Genomic DNA, 14494 nt, shown 5'->3' on the forward strand with positions numbered 1-14494 from the left:
TTCCTTAGTGATATATGGAGAATGACTAAATGATTAACATAAGCAGTAAGGCATTTATCTATATATGACATTAAATATGAGAGAAACAAGCGCACATTTAAATTAATGTTAAAAAGAACTTTATTTGAGCAAAGTGCACGTGGAGAACCAAACGTGGCATTTACATATCTTAAGCAAAACCTTACATGTAGTAATTATATAATTGCTATTTATTTTAACTTGTACAGAAATATCATATACAAAAGGCACAAACATTGGTTACTGCCCCATACTCACAGTTTACAAAGAAATAAATAGCTCTGGACTTTCAAATGTCTGTACCGTAATACATGTAAACATGAACCCTTCTTTTTGCGTCTGTTTAGAGAACCGTAAACCTATTTAAATACTTTCACATAAGGCACTGTAACAATAATATATATATATAAGAAAAACTCTATAAATAAACATTTGACAACAGATGGGATATTACGCATTATTGTACATGTTGAAAAACATTAAATAGTGACATGAAATGAAGTACATTAAATACATTCAGTCATTAAGAAACAGTACTGATGTAAACTGAAACACAGAAAAGAATGTGTTTACTACTAAAAAAACACAAACAAAAAAAAGAACCTAAATGGTTGTGTAAATTAACTGTTTTTAAACTTATCCAACAGTGCTTTATTGATTAAAAGGTGACAATGAGGCAAAAAAACAAAAAAAAAACTATGCAGTTATGGCTACTTAACTACTGCAACATGAAATCATACTATCCTCTTAAAAAAAACTAAAAAAAAAAAAAAAAAAAACAGAAAATGCACAACTAAAAATGCAGCATTCAAATATTGGCTCATCAGATGTCTAAGCTTTTTTCATTATTCTAGCTTGCCATTAAAAAAGAAAAAAAGGGAAAAAAGTAAACCAAATGAAAAATGCTAATCATGCTAATAAACCGTGCATAAACACACGCAGCTTGGCAGACTAACTAGATAGATTTGTAGAAACACTACTCCACCTCCATGGCGGACACGTCTTGCTCATTGTCTGATTTGTCTGGGTCTGGGAGTGTAGTGTGGCGCTCCGGCTCTCTGCATTTCTCCTCATCTGATTGGCTTTCCGCTGCCTGATGCTCCCTGTGCTCCACCTCTTCCACCAGACCAGAGGCCTCAGATTTACCCTCTGCTGAACAAGCAGGGCAAGTAGTACAGTAAGACAAAACACTGATTTTTACAATGATGCAACCGAATGAAAGCCAGTGGACAGATGGGATAGTCTGATCTCAAGTGGCTACTTGCTCTCTGCAATCAGCTGTGTTTGACATTTTGGGGCAGTACTACTTTTTACATATTCAGTATGTTTATTATTTACAATTTTTGTGTGAATTTACTTTTCCAGAGCAAACCAACATTTTAAACTAAAAGGACATTTTAAAAGTAGACATATGATTGGGATTTCTTTTTCCATTTGCTTTACAAGCTTTAATATCTACTCTTCCTAATTACTACACAGAGAAATGCATTTAGATTTTCTAATCTACACTGGAAACGAGCAGGAGGGAAAGGGCGGGCGAACAAGAGCAAGACCAGCAAAGTAGGCGCCGCTGCGGGAGAGCAACATAAAAGGATCCAAATCCCTTAATCACTCAGCAGATCTGCTCTCAGATTCAGCGGCAGATCAAGCAAATGTCCCTTTAGAAGCAATGAGCTAGAGGGATTTACACATTGCATGACGCAATTCTTACACAGAAAGAACTGATGGGCAGGGTGAAACCTTAACAGTGAATACTGTTATAGACACCTTTTCTATCACCCCAACCACAAAAATAAGCCGGTTATCAAAGGTTTCCGTATATTTATTATCTTCAGCACATATATTTAAATCTATTACTAAAGACATGCGTTGTCATTGCAGTCCCACAAGTTTCAAGTTTTCTCGCTTTTTTCCCCTCTGATATTGTAATAACTAATATGTTCTGGTCAGCTAAAAACAGATAAAACATATATATGAAAACTCAGATAGATGACAATTAAAACAAAATTTAATGTATTTTATATTTAATCATTTTAAAATTACGTTTAGCATCCTTTGTTAGCAATTTATAGCACCCCCTTTTTAATTCTGAGCGATTTGCTCTTTTCAGGTCTATCCATTAATGACCTTCAGGTTGAGGGTCCCCTTTTTTTTTAGTGAAAGTCTTTAGAACTTCCTTGAATTCTTTTTTTGTTAAACCCTATAACTAGGGAAATGCTTCCCAACAAACATTCCAGTGCATAAAATATATTAACTTTTAAAACTTGATGATGAATTTTATTGCATGTAAATGTTTTTTTTTTTTTTTTGACTTATTACTTTTTTTTCGATGACTTATTCTGCAGGTACTGTTGCATATTTTGCAGTGTACCACCAGTCCAGAGCCAACCAGGGTTCTCAGAAGGTCTTTTGCAGTCAAATGGGGTTTTTGGTTCGCCCGTCAAGCAATAATCGGAGCAGTTTTTTAAATCTAACTTGACCTTCACAGATTCTGTTAGCCAACATTTCTTAAATTGTTAGAAAACATTTACTCGAAAATGCTTTGCTATCTTCCAACAACCTTCTACTGCTTTGTGGGAATCAATAATTATTTTTATTTTATGCTAGACAGCTGCCTAAAAGTTCCCTTTGTTCAAATCTAAAATCTGTCAAGTTAATGATTCTAAATGTGCACTGCAGAAAACATTACAAACTACTGGTCAAAAGTTTACACTCAAAAGTAATACTAACGCATAAAAGAACAGGCTTTTTGAAGTTCAGTAGCACTGTTTTTAACGTCACATTTATTTCAAAGAAGTTATATAACGAGCAGATACCTGAGGTAGATGCAGGGGCACCCTGGTCTGTCTCCAAGGCAACAGCAGATGGCCCTTGGCTCATCTTGCCTTCTCCACTGAGTTCTGAGAGACGTGGAGCCTGGGGGCGTGTCTTCCGGGCAGGATTCAGGAAGTAGCAGTATGCACATCTGAATGCTGAAACAGAAGCCATATAACACTCTACTGATTCAAATCATCCAGGGCCACATTAATATATATGAAAATGGAACCCAAGCACACGCTCACACACCCAAAAGACACGTAAACACATCAGTTGCATAGACTATACTTGTTTGCATATTCAATCTGCTATTGCTCTCGTCCTGCTTTCAAAAGGCCAGAGATGGCCCAGGCATTTATGAGATCTATGATATACTGAGCTGCCAAGTGTTAGAGGGCAAATGAAGGCACTGTGTTTGATGGAGAATGACAAAGCGTTGGGTGTTTCCCTAAATCTTACCAACGTATTCAAATTCCTCCTTTAAAGCCATGCCATTATGAGACAGACACTGCTGGCATATTAGTGCATATCTGGAATAAAAGGAGAGAGAAAATGTGAGAGGAAAATATATTTTACTTTTTAAAAAATTCTAGCACTGGAATTCAAGAACCTAAACAATTCTTACCTGTTCTGTGGCCCATCACCAACTAGGTACTCAATGACTCTGTCCATAGCTCCTCTGTCTCGAGGAAGGACAGGCCTAGCAAGGGGTGGTCCAGGAGGATGCGTTCCTGTGACAAGGCACACACAAAAGCTTACTAAAAAACACACAACATGGAGTTCACCCCTAGGTTATATGGGGAGGGGAATAGCTGGTATCAAGTAGACTTCTACAACAAACCGTCAGTCATGATAAATGGAGAACAGTGACGGACTTTAATAATGACTCAGGAATTGTCCTCCCTATAGGCAGCTGCGAGTGTGCGAGCCTGCTGCGAACCTTCCCTCTAATTAATATAATTTAACATCAACAGTGATCATAGTGAGATGACTGGTCATTTCTACCAGACTTGGCAAAGTCCCGATATCCTGCTGCTTATTAATTTACCAGCATATGGAATCGCTGTGGTGACTCTTTTGTATCAAATTAGTTTTCACTACCAATTTTCCACAAAAATAAGCTTGGAGTAGGCTTGGATTGGCTACAGTGAAAAAAAAACACTGAAATGAAACCCAACAAATTTTTCTGCATTATAAACTACATTGTTTAGATAGCTATTTAGAAAATTATGCTTGACCAAAAATTCATTACAAATTCAAAGCACAAGGATCGGCAGAAAAAAAACATTGCCATGCATTAATTGTAGCCTTGTTGTAAAGGTATTCCTTTTTTGATTAAATGTTGATCAAGTCTTCCTGATCGCATTGGTTACAAAATGTCCTTGACAGCTGGCTCTTAACTGAAATATATATAGTGATTTTTTTAGGAAGAGTAAAATAACAATAACTGCCTTTCACATACCCATCCCAGCAACAGGGGTGCCTGTGGGGGTGGCTGGTCTTCTCATAAGGTTGTGGTGGGCACCAGCAGCAGACAGGCTCCTCTCTGGGGGCCCACCAGGGGCTGAGATCAGGGCAGGGGAGGCAGTTGGGCCAGCAGGGGCACGGGGAGGACGTGCTGCGGCTGCTGGGCTGGGAGTCACAGCAACAGGAGCATGAGGAGTCACATGCCTCTGACGGAGCTCTGAGAAAACAGTCAAATTTGTGACACTTATTTTTAAAAATTGAAAAATATCTAAATCGTTTCCAATACATGACTGTTCCTCCTACCTTGACCTTGCCTAGGTGTCATTGGAGGTCCAACAGGTGTAGCCTCCAGCTCCTTCAAACAGAAACATATGAGTAGAAGATAAATAATGTAAATGTTCCATCAGAGGTCCATCTCTATTGTGAGGCAGAAGTTCGCAGACACTGGTGGACTACTTACAATCTTTTTCTTCGAGTCTGGGTCAAACCTCTCCAGAATCAATTTGGCGGTTTTATATGTTTCTGTTTCCATCACTTGTTCAAGCTGTAAGAGAAATTCATTATAGCATTACAACAAACTGCGTATATAAACCAGAGGGCACAGCACATCAGTAATAACCCATCTATTATACAGGACAGAGGACATCAGAACAGATTTTATTGTTTTTCTTTTCCTTTTTTTAATCTCTCAATCAGACAAAGGGAGAGGACTTAATATTTTTAATAATGCAGAAAAAGGAGATTAGCAGGTTGTTAAGTCTGTCCCCAGGATCTATGTAAAAGGCGAACAGTCTCCTGGCAATTTTTACATTTTATTCCATTTAATTTTATTTAAAACTCATTTCAGAAAAAAGAGCAAACAGTGCTAATTATTTAGATTTAATGAAAAGAATAATTACAAGGCCTACTCTGATAATGGAGAGTGTGAAAATCCATCAGCTGTAATTATTGAAAGTTATTAGACATGACAGAAGATGACAAGCAATTTCTCAGATTTATTTCCTCCCAGCACTAAACACGATTAATTTCAAGACAAGCCGTTAGCCAGGCACTATACCAAGCAAAGGCTCTGTGCCAATTAACCGCTGTCTGCATTGATTTTAGATTTTTTATAAGAAGAAATTATCTCTTCTTGTTAAGCGCAGAAGCTCAATAACAATATGAAAAAGAAGGAGAAAACTCTATGCAGTACATTTAAGTATAAGGCCTATGTTTCAGGAGCAAAGTACCTGCACTCTCACTTTTTACCCCTATGAAAAATTTGTAAGTGTTGTACAGAGGTATAAGAGTTTTACTGGGCAATTAACACAAATCTGAAACAGAATGTGGCATTCAGAACACAGAACCAAGACCATTACTTACTATTCTCTTTTTCTCAGATTTGAGTTCTTCTAATTTCTCATCTAAAATGCAAAAAGTAAGAAAGAAATTAATACTTGCAAAATGCTCAAGAAATAAGACAAATTACTACATCTATCCAAATCCTGTTCGTGTCATTTTGTAATAAAGCAAAGAAAATTTACCATTTCTTTCTGTCCTTTTTGAATATAAAGCAATTAATAGTTTTCTTAGGAGCCATACTCTGTGCACAGAAAAAAAAATGACATCCCATTACAAAGAGACACTATTTATTCAATAGAGACCTATTTCTCATAGCCTTCAAAAGCAACAGTGACGAACACATTACCAGTATTATTTAAAAGGTACAACAAGTAACATTCCGATGCAGTAAGGCTTATTTTTGTAGCAACTGCATTTTATAACTACAAATTACATAGAAAAGCAGAGAGAATGCTCAACATAAGTGACTTACAACAACAAATAAGGCACAGACAAAAGGAATTCTGCTTTTTGCTGCTTCTGGGGTGCCCACTGTTTTCTTTTGACAGTAAAAATTTGCCTTTTAATAATCAATGTTTTATTTAAAAAAATAAAAAATAAATAATAATAATAATCATCATCATCATAACAACAACAAAAATAATTAAAATAATAATAATAATAATAATAATAATAATAATAATAATAATAATAATAATAATAATAATTATTATTATTATTATTATTGTTATAGTTATTATTATTATTGTTATTATTGTTAGTATTATTATTCTTCATAGGTTTTTTTATTCTTTTTTCTGCTTAATGAGATTCTGTTCTGTGCTGGCAATAAGTGATTAAGGGGCATCTTACTCAAAATAATAAACGGGATAACAGGACTCTGGCATTTCAATAGCTTTTACCACAAGATTACTATCCAACTACCATTTTCTATTATTTTTTTGGTAGGAGATGTGGCAGATCCCCAGGAGGATTTCCAGTGATCAATAACCTAGTTGTTGATATTTGTTTATTAGGTCCTTAATACCTAATGTAATGGCCATCTGTGAAATTATGTAGTCATTATGTAGATCCTTTTTCTTAACAGTTTCACTTACACTGTATAGACCAAGAAAATGTAGAGAAGGGGGACTGAACATGTTTGTTCTCCTACTTTAAGTACATTGTTTTCCCTAAATGGGACAAAACAGGTGTGCACTTAAGGCATCTGCAAGTTAACCGAAATTTCAGCAACTTCAAGTTGCTCCAGCACTACTCTGCCTTAAGAAGAAAAAAAATTCATCACTTATTGTTACTGTTTTATTGTCATGATTATTATGCAATATTTAGGTATAATTTTAAAGAATACATATAATTATTGGACCCATCACCAATATCTCAACACTATAAATGTGTATTTCAATAAAGTAAAAAAATACTTACAAAACTGGAAATATTAAAAAGGGCGATGCCACTATTAGTTTTCCAGTTAGTTGTTCAGGGATGTACCAGACATAAACAGTTACACAGGCCATCAAGTACAGAAGAGCTGAATACAGAAGCAATCTATAAACCCATAACTTCAGCTGTTTTTGATTCTTTTCTCTGTGCTCCTCAAGAGTTTGTATGTCCTAAAATAAAACAAACAGATTTTCGTGAACAGCAGGAAATAATATAACATCTCATAAAACTGATACTGGAAACAGCGTAGGACAAGAAACACAGTTAGCTTTTAGCAGTGGTTTTACAGAGCACATCTGAGCAGTGATCCTATTATTCCATTCCATACAAAGAAACTAATGTACTTAATCTTGAAAAAACAAGTTAAATCACTTTAGGGTAAGCGACACAATTCCAGTTGTTCAGTGGAATTCCATGGCACCATTAATAGAAGGCAAAGTCCATAATGTAACATACAAAATCCGCCAGCATGTTTCTCCTTGCACCACATTGGTGGTATTAAATAACAGAATTCCAAAAATATCTCAGAATGACTTGAAAACCCTTGAGCCCTAGGACTAGTATAAAAAGCACAGACACAGACATAGCAACACGTGCGTCAGTCTATCAATTACTGGTCATCCTAGACACTGCCCATAACACCTAGTTTGAGTGGCATTCCAAAGCAGAAAGCATATTATTTACCTACATTATATGGATCCAAAAATTGCTTTACTGTAAAGAAATTCTGTCTGAGAAATAGGGGTGCTGCATATCCTATTGTACACAATAATATCACCAACATTTCTGTATATCGTGAGCGATATTATACTCTGAAATATCATGCCGTATCACACACCATGTATCGCAAAAAATACCAAGAAACATCATAATATTTTTGGGCCATATCACCCACACCTACTAAGAAACACTGGTTTAATAAAGGACAAAACTTAAGGCCTACTGTGACCAAGGCAAAATGCTTCCTACCTTGTCTAGTCCTTCCAGTACCTCCACAGTGGTTGGTTTTGTCTGTAAGACATAGTAAATATTTAAATACCAAATGAGCTTGAGAAAAAAATAATATAGTAATAATAATAATAATAATAATAATAATAATAATAATAATAATAATAGACTATCTATTAAAGTTAGCATGCTGGCAACAATACTCCATACCTATCCTAATAGCTAATACCATCAAAAGGCTCAAATAATTTTAACCAGCCATTGGTTGGCTTTATCTTCCGAACAAGCCACTTCATAAACTTGCTAAACCTAAATTAATCACAGAACAGAACATGTGTGGTACAACTAACACACCATACATACCCTCCACCGAGAAACTACAGCTCCCATCTTGTAGGTGAGTCAGTGTAGCACCTTTGCACTTTCAGCATATGCCTGTTAAAGCAATACAGGTGGGGAAAGGGAGGGGAAAACACACAAAACAAAACATACATTTCACTTACTACTTGGAATATTTGACATGGGTCAACAATGCATAACCACAGTAAGCAAGCATAACAAGACTCAAAAAGCTGTTTGACTCCTCAATCCATATATGCTTAAGAGCTGTCACTTATAAGAAATATTTTTAGACTAACATGACTCTCACTTGCTCTGTCAGATACCTAACCGTGTGCAACAGATGCAGATCTAAGTTTCACCCTTGCAGAGATTAATTAATGGCTCAAAATACCAGATATAATGAGAAGCTCAGTGTTAAGGCACACAATCTGGCGGCTGAAGAAAAAACAAGTACGGTAACAGGACACTCCTGTCTATTTTAAACTACAGTGCAGTGCATACACTAAATGGAGCTACTGCAAACCTCAGAGGCTGCCACAAGTAGCTAAGTTACCGCTACACAGTCACCGGGGGGGGGGGGGGGGGGGGGGGGGGCAACCTGAAAGACTTGTTCGATGTAGTTGGAGAGTTTATTTGGATAAACATCCTAAAGCGAAAAGAACATTGAAAACATAAGACTATCAGGGAGACAAAAAGCGATCTGTTTCTGCGGCTACACCCACCTGACCGCTTCACTAATCCATTCAGTCATCTGAACGAATGATAAACAACTAAACATAAGTAGTTTATGTTCATATTTTACACTGAAACAAGCTCATACATGCTTTATCATCATTATACAAAATAACAATTCATCTGGCGTTATAATATTAGCGCTAAGACTTTAAATGAGACACTTTTTAACGTCACTTAGTTTCTGGTTAAAAGTAGTTAACTTTAAGCACGTAAAATGCTAACAAACCTTGCAATGCACGCGTGTCAAGAAGTATAAACATACTGTATCCACTGCAACACCCAACCAGGAGACAGGCCGCTAAAACAAGTTTAAAAAGGTTTACCTCAACTCTCTTGAGTTGGGCAGGCTAACGGTGTGTTAGCTAAGCTGGCTAAGCTAATCTACGCCTCGAACAGCGGAGAAGATAAACAGCCGCAGCGGAGAACTCTTCCGAAACCGCTGCACTGCGGCAGCACTCGGCTGCGCATCACCTCAAAACTGTGCTCAGCAACATTTACACACGAGTAAGAAAAGCGTTATGATACTTTACCACAAAAAACCCACTCAGTCCACACAGTGACGCCCCGCAGCCCTGTTTGGGGAACGTCATCAACTATTTCCCACAACTCCCCGCGCTGGTGAACTTCTTTGGTTGTATGGTCACGTGACATTCGCTCCCAAAAATGGCGGGAAAGCCAAGCTGGCGGACTCCAACTTTACAATCATTAACAAGAGAGGCGTGTTTACGGGTGCGTTCATACAGTCCTTTAATTTCCTTTAATAAATGTTTTGCAAGTATATGTGTAAAACAATAGAGTACCTTTGAGTAAAAGTCTTTATTTTGTTTCCATGCCTTTTGTACCGGTAAAGTTTATAAACATTATAAACTTCATTATCAACTGAATTTGTGACAAGAACGTGATGATCAAAAATTGTCTGGCTTTCAAATGAAAAAAGTGGAATTAAAATGTATATTGTTTATTAATACAGTGATCCAGAATACTGAATGTACCTTGGTTAAATGGTACAAATCTGTACTTCCTGCTGTAAGACTTTGTACTTCAGAGGGAACACATCTGACTCTGTAAAGACCAATATTATACCTTTGAGGGTAAATTTTTACCTTTAAGTACACTTTGTTCCTCTGTCCTTTGTTTTAAGTGTACTCAAATGCAACCCAAATTGCTATACAGAACAATATACAATTACAGACAAAAACTACAAAATAAAAATGTTTACCCCACGAAAATGTTCATTAAAAAAGTTTTAAGGCTCTTTTTAAAATTGCTCAAGATAAAATGGCTCGGGGATCCTCAGGAAGAGTGTTCCAAAGTTTTGGGCCATAATGGCTGAAAGCAGCCTCTCCAAATCTCAGCCTAGTTTTGGGAACTACCCGTAGATTACTATGGAAATAGTATGAGAGACCTCAGGTCTTTTTCCTCTTTATATAAGAAGGAAATTGAGTGGAGCCTTTTTTGTCTTAAATTTTAATCTAAGAGGAAACACTAGCGCAAAAAAAGATACCTACTAAATTTTAATGTCCAAATACTTCATTATGTTCACAGGTGTACATTTCTATGTTTGCATCGTTTGCATTCTTAAATTTTATTTAACTTAGGTTGTCATTATGCCAGTACAAGTGTTTTTGGGGTATGAATAGGTATAAATAGAAAGCAGAGATAAAATTTATAGTGTAAAATACAGAAAATATATTATGGCCTACTGATTCTAAGTATGTTTACAGTGTCTTACACAGAAGTTTATTTTTTTGGTTAAAACTACTAATTTTTCTTATTTACACCCATGTTCACAGAGCAAACAACACAAAAGTGCCACTTTATGCTTTCTCACATTCACCTTGTCACATACTAGGATTCACTTTGGCTCCCTGTTTATATGGAAATAGCAGTGTAAACATATGTATATTGTAGTGTATATGTTGATACATTTAACAATAAATGTATGTATATTATAGGTTATTTTTCTAGTATATATTGTATTGTCTGTTACTGTGAGCGCCCCCTAATTTTAACTCACCTGTACCAGTGTTACTGTGATGTAAAAATAAATAAATAAATAAATAAACATTTTATTTGATTTAACATGATAGCAGCTTTTTAATTTTATGTAAAAAAGAATACCTTACATATACACACACAAACACACATTTATGCATGATATATGGGGTTGGATAATTAGGGTCAGATTTCACAGTAAACATGTACAATGATGTCACACGAACCGGACTCAGAAATGGAATGAAATAAGTTGGGAATTAAACAATCCATTATTATAATTTTGTATTACTATTTTAAGAGAACCCTGACTGTTAAGTCATGTGATGCACATGTGTAATACTCATGAAATTAGTTGTATAACCCAGCTAAGCAGTTTAGTTACCATAAAATAAAAGCACACTCTATATTAGTTCTATCCCATTTTTGTGTCTCCAGTATTGCTCTCTTTCTTGTTTAACCACAATGTAAGAGGAATAGTCCTTAACATTAAAAGCCTTAATATTAAATAAGATAACTATGTTATCTCTTTCAGCCATGCAGATTTAGCAAATTTGGAACAACTGCTTAGTGCAAACATATTACATCAATATGCAACAGTGGGAATTGAAAGTCAGGGTTCACATAAAGTGTTATAAGTACATTATTTTGCAAGTTAAATTATAATGGAAAGTTCTATATTGTGCTCATTTAACACTACTGGACCTGGGGCTGTGGGTTGTGGGTCAGCACCAAGGACAGCTACATTGTTTAATGTACTGTGTGAGTCCTTCCAATAAATAACATAAGCTAATAGATTCTATTAAATTCTAACATTACCAGAAAAAAAATTGTAACGCTACTGTCCTAGAGTAGGCTTTCATCTGATAGGTCGCTAAATATTACGGAAACATCTCCGGTCCTTTATACATATCACCTGGCACTGTATGTAATGGTGTTCTGCGAATTTAAGCAGAAATTTTACTGTAGCATATAATTACGGATAAAAATTACGAATTTCAGTAACCCGTGACTTGTGCATATTAAGGACTAAGTACAATAAAAATATAATTTATGTGCTAGCTGTTTTAGAAATTTCAAGGTCTGTAGAAATGTCGTCTGCCACAACCAAGAGACATTTACGAACGTTTGCTGACTTTAATTTTAAGGAAAAAATGTTTAAAAAAAAGAATAAAAAAATACTTAATTGGGAAAAAATAGTGGATTATACATTCATGAGATCTGATTTTGTATGTATCGGTTGTGGTAGACAGCAAACATATTCTGACGTCTTTTCACACAGGTTAACTTTTATTACTCAACAAAAATCCAATTTTAATAATGGTCCTTTAGTGATGTGTTAATTTGGATACTTCTTTTTTTTGCATTCTTCACTTTACTCAGAACCTTTCTCTGTGTAACAAATTACGATGAAATTTCCCTTAAGAAATCTTTGCTATCCTTAACCCTGCAGACTTCTGCATTTCTTACGGAGAATTTATCTGCTGTCACTTAAACCAGGAGCAGTCCCACCACGTCAATACGCGGCTTGTATAATGAGACGTCAAGGTAGAAAACAACAGTTATAATTACAGTATATTCATATGGCTCCTTTTTGAGATAGAAAAAGACAGACGTGATCCAACCCCACCCCCTCCCCGTACGATCTCTTGTACGGTGTCATTAGAGCTCAGGGATTGGTGAGCAGCCATCAGATCCCCGCTACCACCGCTTTGACCTGACCCCGTCTGCGCAGCCGTCCTGCTGTTCAGCATGATCAATTCGCTCAGAGAAGCTTTTCACAGCCCACCGTCTCCTTCAGAGCCTCTAATTAAAACAATCCTCAATTATTGTTGCGACAAAACTCGGTTATCTTTATGGCGCCCTTCGCGCTGAACTCATTATGAAACTGTAATGACGTGATTCAAGGAGGATGCTTAGCGCCAGTTTATTCCTCAAAGCACACTGTGGAGATTTGGGGAATACGTGGTTAACTTTTACTTCCGCTTTGGACAGATTAGAAGACTAACTAGGCTATTCAGGCCACAGCAGTACCGTGAAATGCGATTACCTTATTATTTATAATAAGACATGTAATATAGCTTAGCACTACCAACGGGCGTAATATTAATGCATACTTAAAAAAACGTAAAAAGCTGTTCGATTTTTCATGATCTTTTTAAAGTAAAAAAATATACATCGATCTATCTTAAAAATAAAGATGCTTCGGTAAACGGTTCTTTCAGCAATGTCATAGCACCTTTGCTCCCATAAAGAACCTTAGATTTTCAAAAACTTAAATGCTGTTTAATTTTTTATTATCTTTTTAGAGTAAAACATATATATCGATCTATCTTTAAAAAATGCTTCGGTAAACGGTTCTTTGAGCAATATCATAGAAAAAAACACTTTTGCTCCCATAAAGAACCATTTTTGTAATAGGGACGTGTGCGCGTGAAGAACAATTTAAAGGGCTAAAGAACCATCATTTCATGTTAAATGCACCTCTATTTGAAGGTTCATTCTCTGGTATAAACATGTTTGTAATAGAAAAAAACGTTTGTAACATGAATAATCAAAAGTGGTTGTTCCATGGCATCGCTCAAGAGCATTTGAAGCACCTTATTGTACATGCATGCCTTCTCAACCTAATGTGTCATAAATTGATGAGAAATTGATGATCGTGTAAGATTTGCTGTTCTTAGCTAATGTTAGGACAACTCGGCGAACTTTGTAATTTTCATTTGTATGGGCCACTATGCAAGATTCAGCAGTAAAATTGCTTTTGTTTTGTTTTGTCCTATGTCCAATCAAGCAGGCTTTCTTGTGGCGTAGCGTCTCACATCCTTCACCAGCATCCCGAAAAAGGACCAGCAGCCAAAGTAAGCCAGTGAAGGCAATTTTCCTGGATAATTGCTAACATGTTTTAATACATATGCATGAAAACTGATTATTTACGAGAGAGCGACTTCACGTGCTTATGGAATTGATTGAGGGGATGACCTGCTATTCAAAACGTTATTTGAGAACTATCAAAATGCGCAAACTTGCAAATTGCCCAGCTTGCATCCGAATTAATATCCCATTCATCATCATTATGGGTTGATAAGTTAATTTAACCATTTCATTCTGCCTTAATGAGCTATAGTTAAATTAATGTCATGTAATATATGAAAGTAACATTTGAACAGAAGCGTTCGTCTCAGACAAACAAGTGTTTCATTTATGGAATACCTACCTTTGTTACAGCTATATGCTGCTTTTATATTACTTGCTTTTTTTCTCCAGCTTCCGTCCCCTCTCTTTAATCACAAGACCTTGTGCTTTTTAGATGACTATTAACACATTGGCTTTAACAAGATAAAATCAGTAGCTTGTGTGTATTTAGCTACTTTTCATTTATTGGAAATAG

General features: G+C 35.9%; 1 protein-coding gene across 4 annotated transcripts; it reads right to left on the minus strand.

Annotated features, from left to right (window-relative positions):
- Window positions 1-102: 102 nt before the first annotated feature.
- Window positions 103-9746, minus strand: lnpa (limb and neural patterns a). Of its 4 annotated transcripts, none has more exons than XM_007257945.4 (13): window positions 9653-9746; window positions 8395-8466; window positions 8053-8094; window positions 7066-7253; window positions 5826-5884; window positions 5665-5705; window positions 4763-4846; window positions 4606-4657; window positions 4298-4519; window positions 3461-3566; window positions 3295-3365; window positions 2835-2990; window positions 103-1170 (listed from the first exon to the last, which is right to left on the minus strand). In XM_007257945.4, exons 2-13 carry the CDS (start codon window positions 8419-8421, stop codon window positions 995-997), a joined length of 1224 nt encoding a protein of 407 aa, XP_007258007.2. In that variant the 5' UTR covers window positions 8422-8466; window positions 9653-9746; the 3' UTR covers window positions 103-994. The 4 variants fall into 4 exon arrangements, with proteins under 4 accessions (XP_007258007.2, XP_007258008.2, XP_007258005.2 ...); XM_007257946.4 differs by having other exon boundaries at window positions 103-1167; window positions 9639-9728; XM_007257943.4 differs by having other exon boundaries at window positions 9639-9728.
- Window positions 9747-14494: the final 4748 nt, after the last annotated feature.

Source organism: Astyanax mexicanus, chromosome 11 (genome assembly GCF_023375975.1).
Source record: "Astyanax mexicanus isolate ESR-SI-001 chromosome 11, AstMex3_surface, whole genome shotgun sequence".
Classification (NCBI taxonomy): domain Eukaryota; kingdom Metazoa; phylum Chordata; class Actinopteri; order Characiformes; family Acestrorhamphidae; genus Astyanax; species Astyanax mexicanus.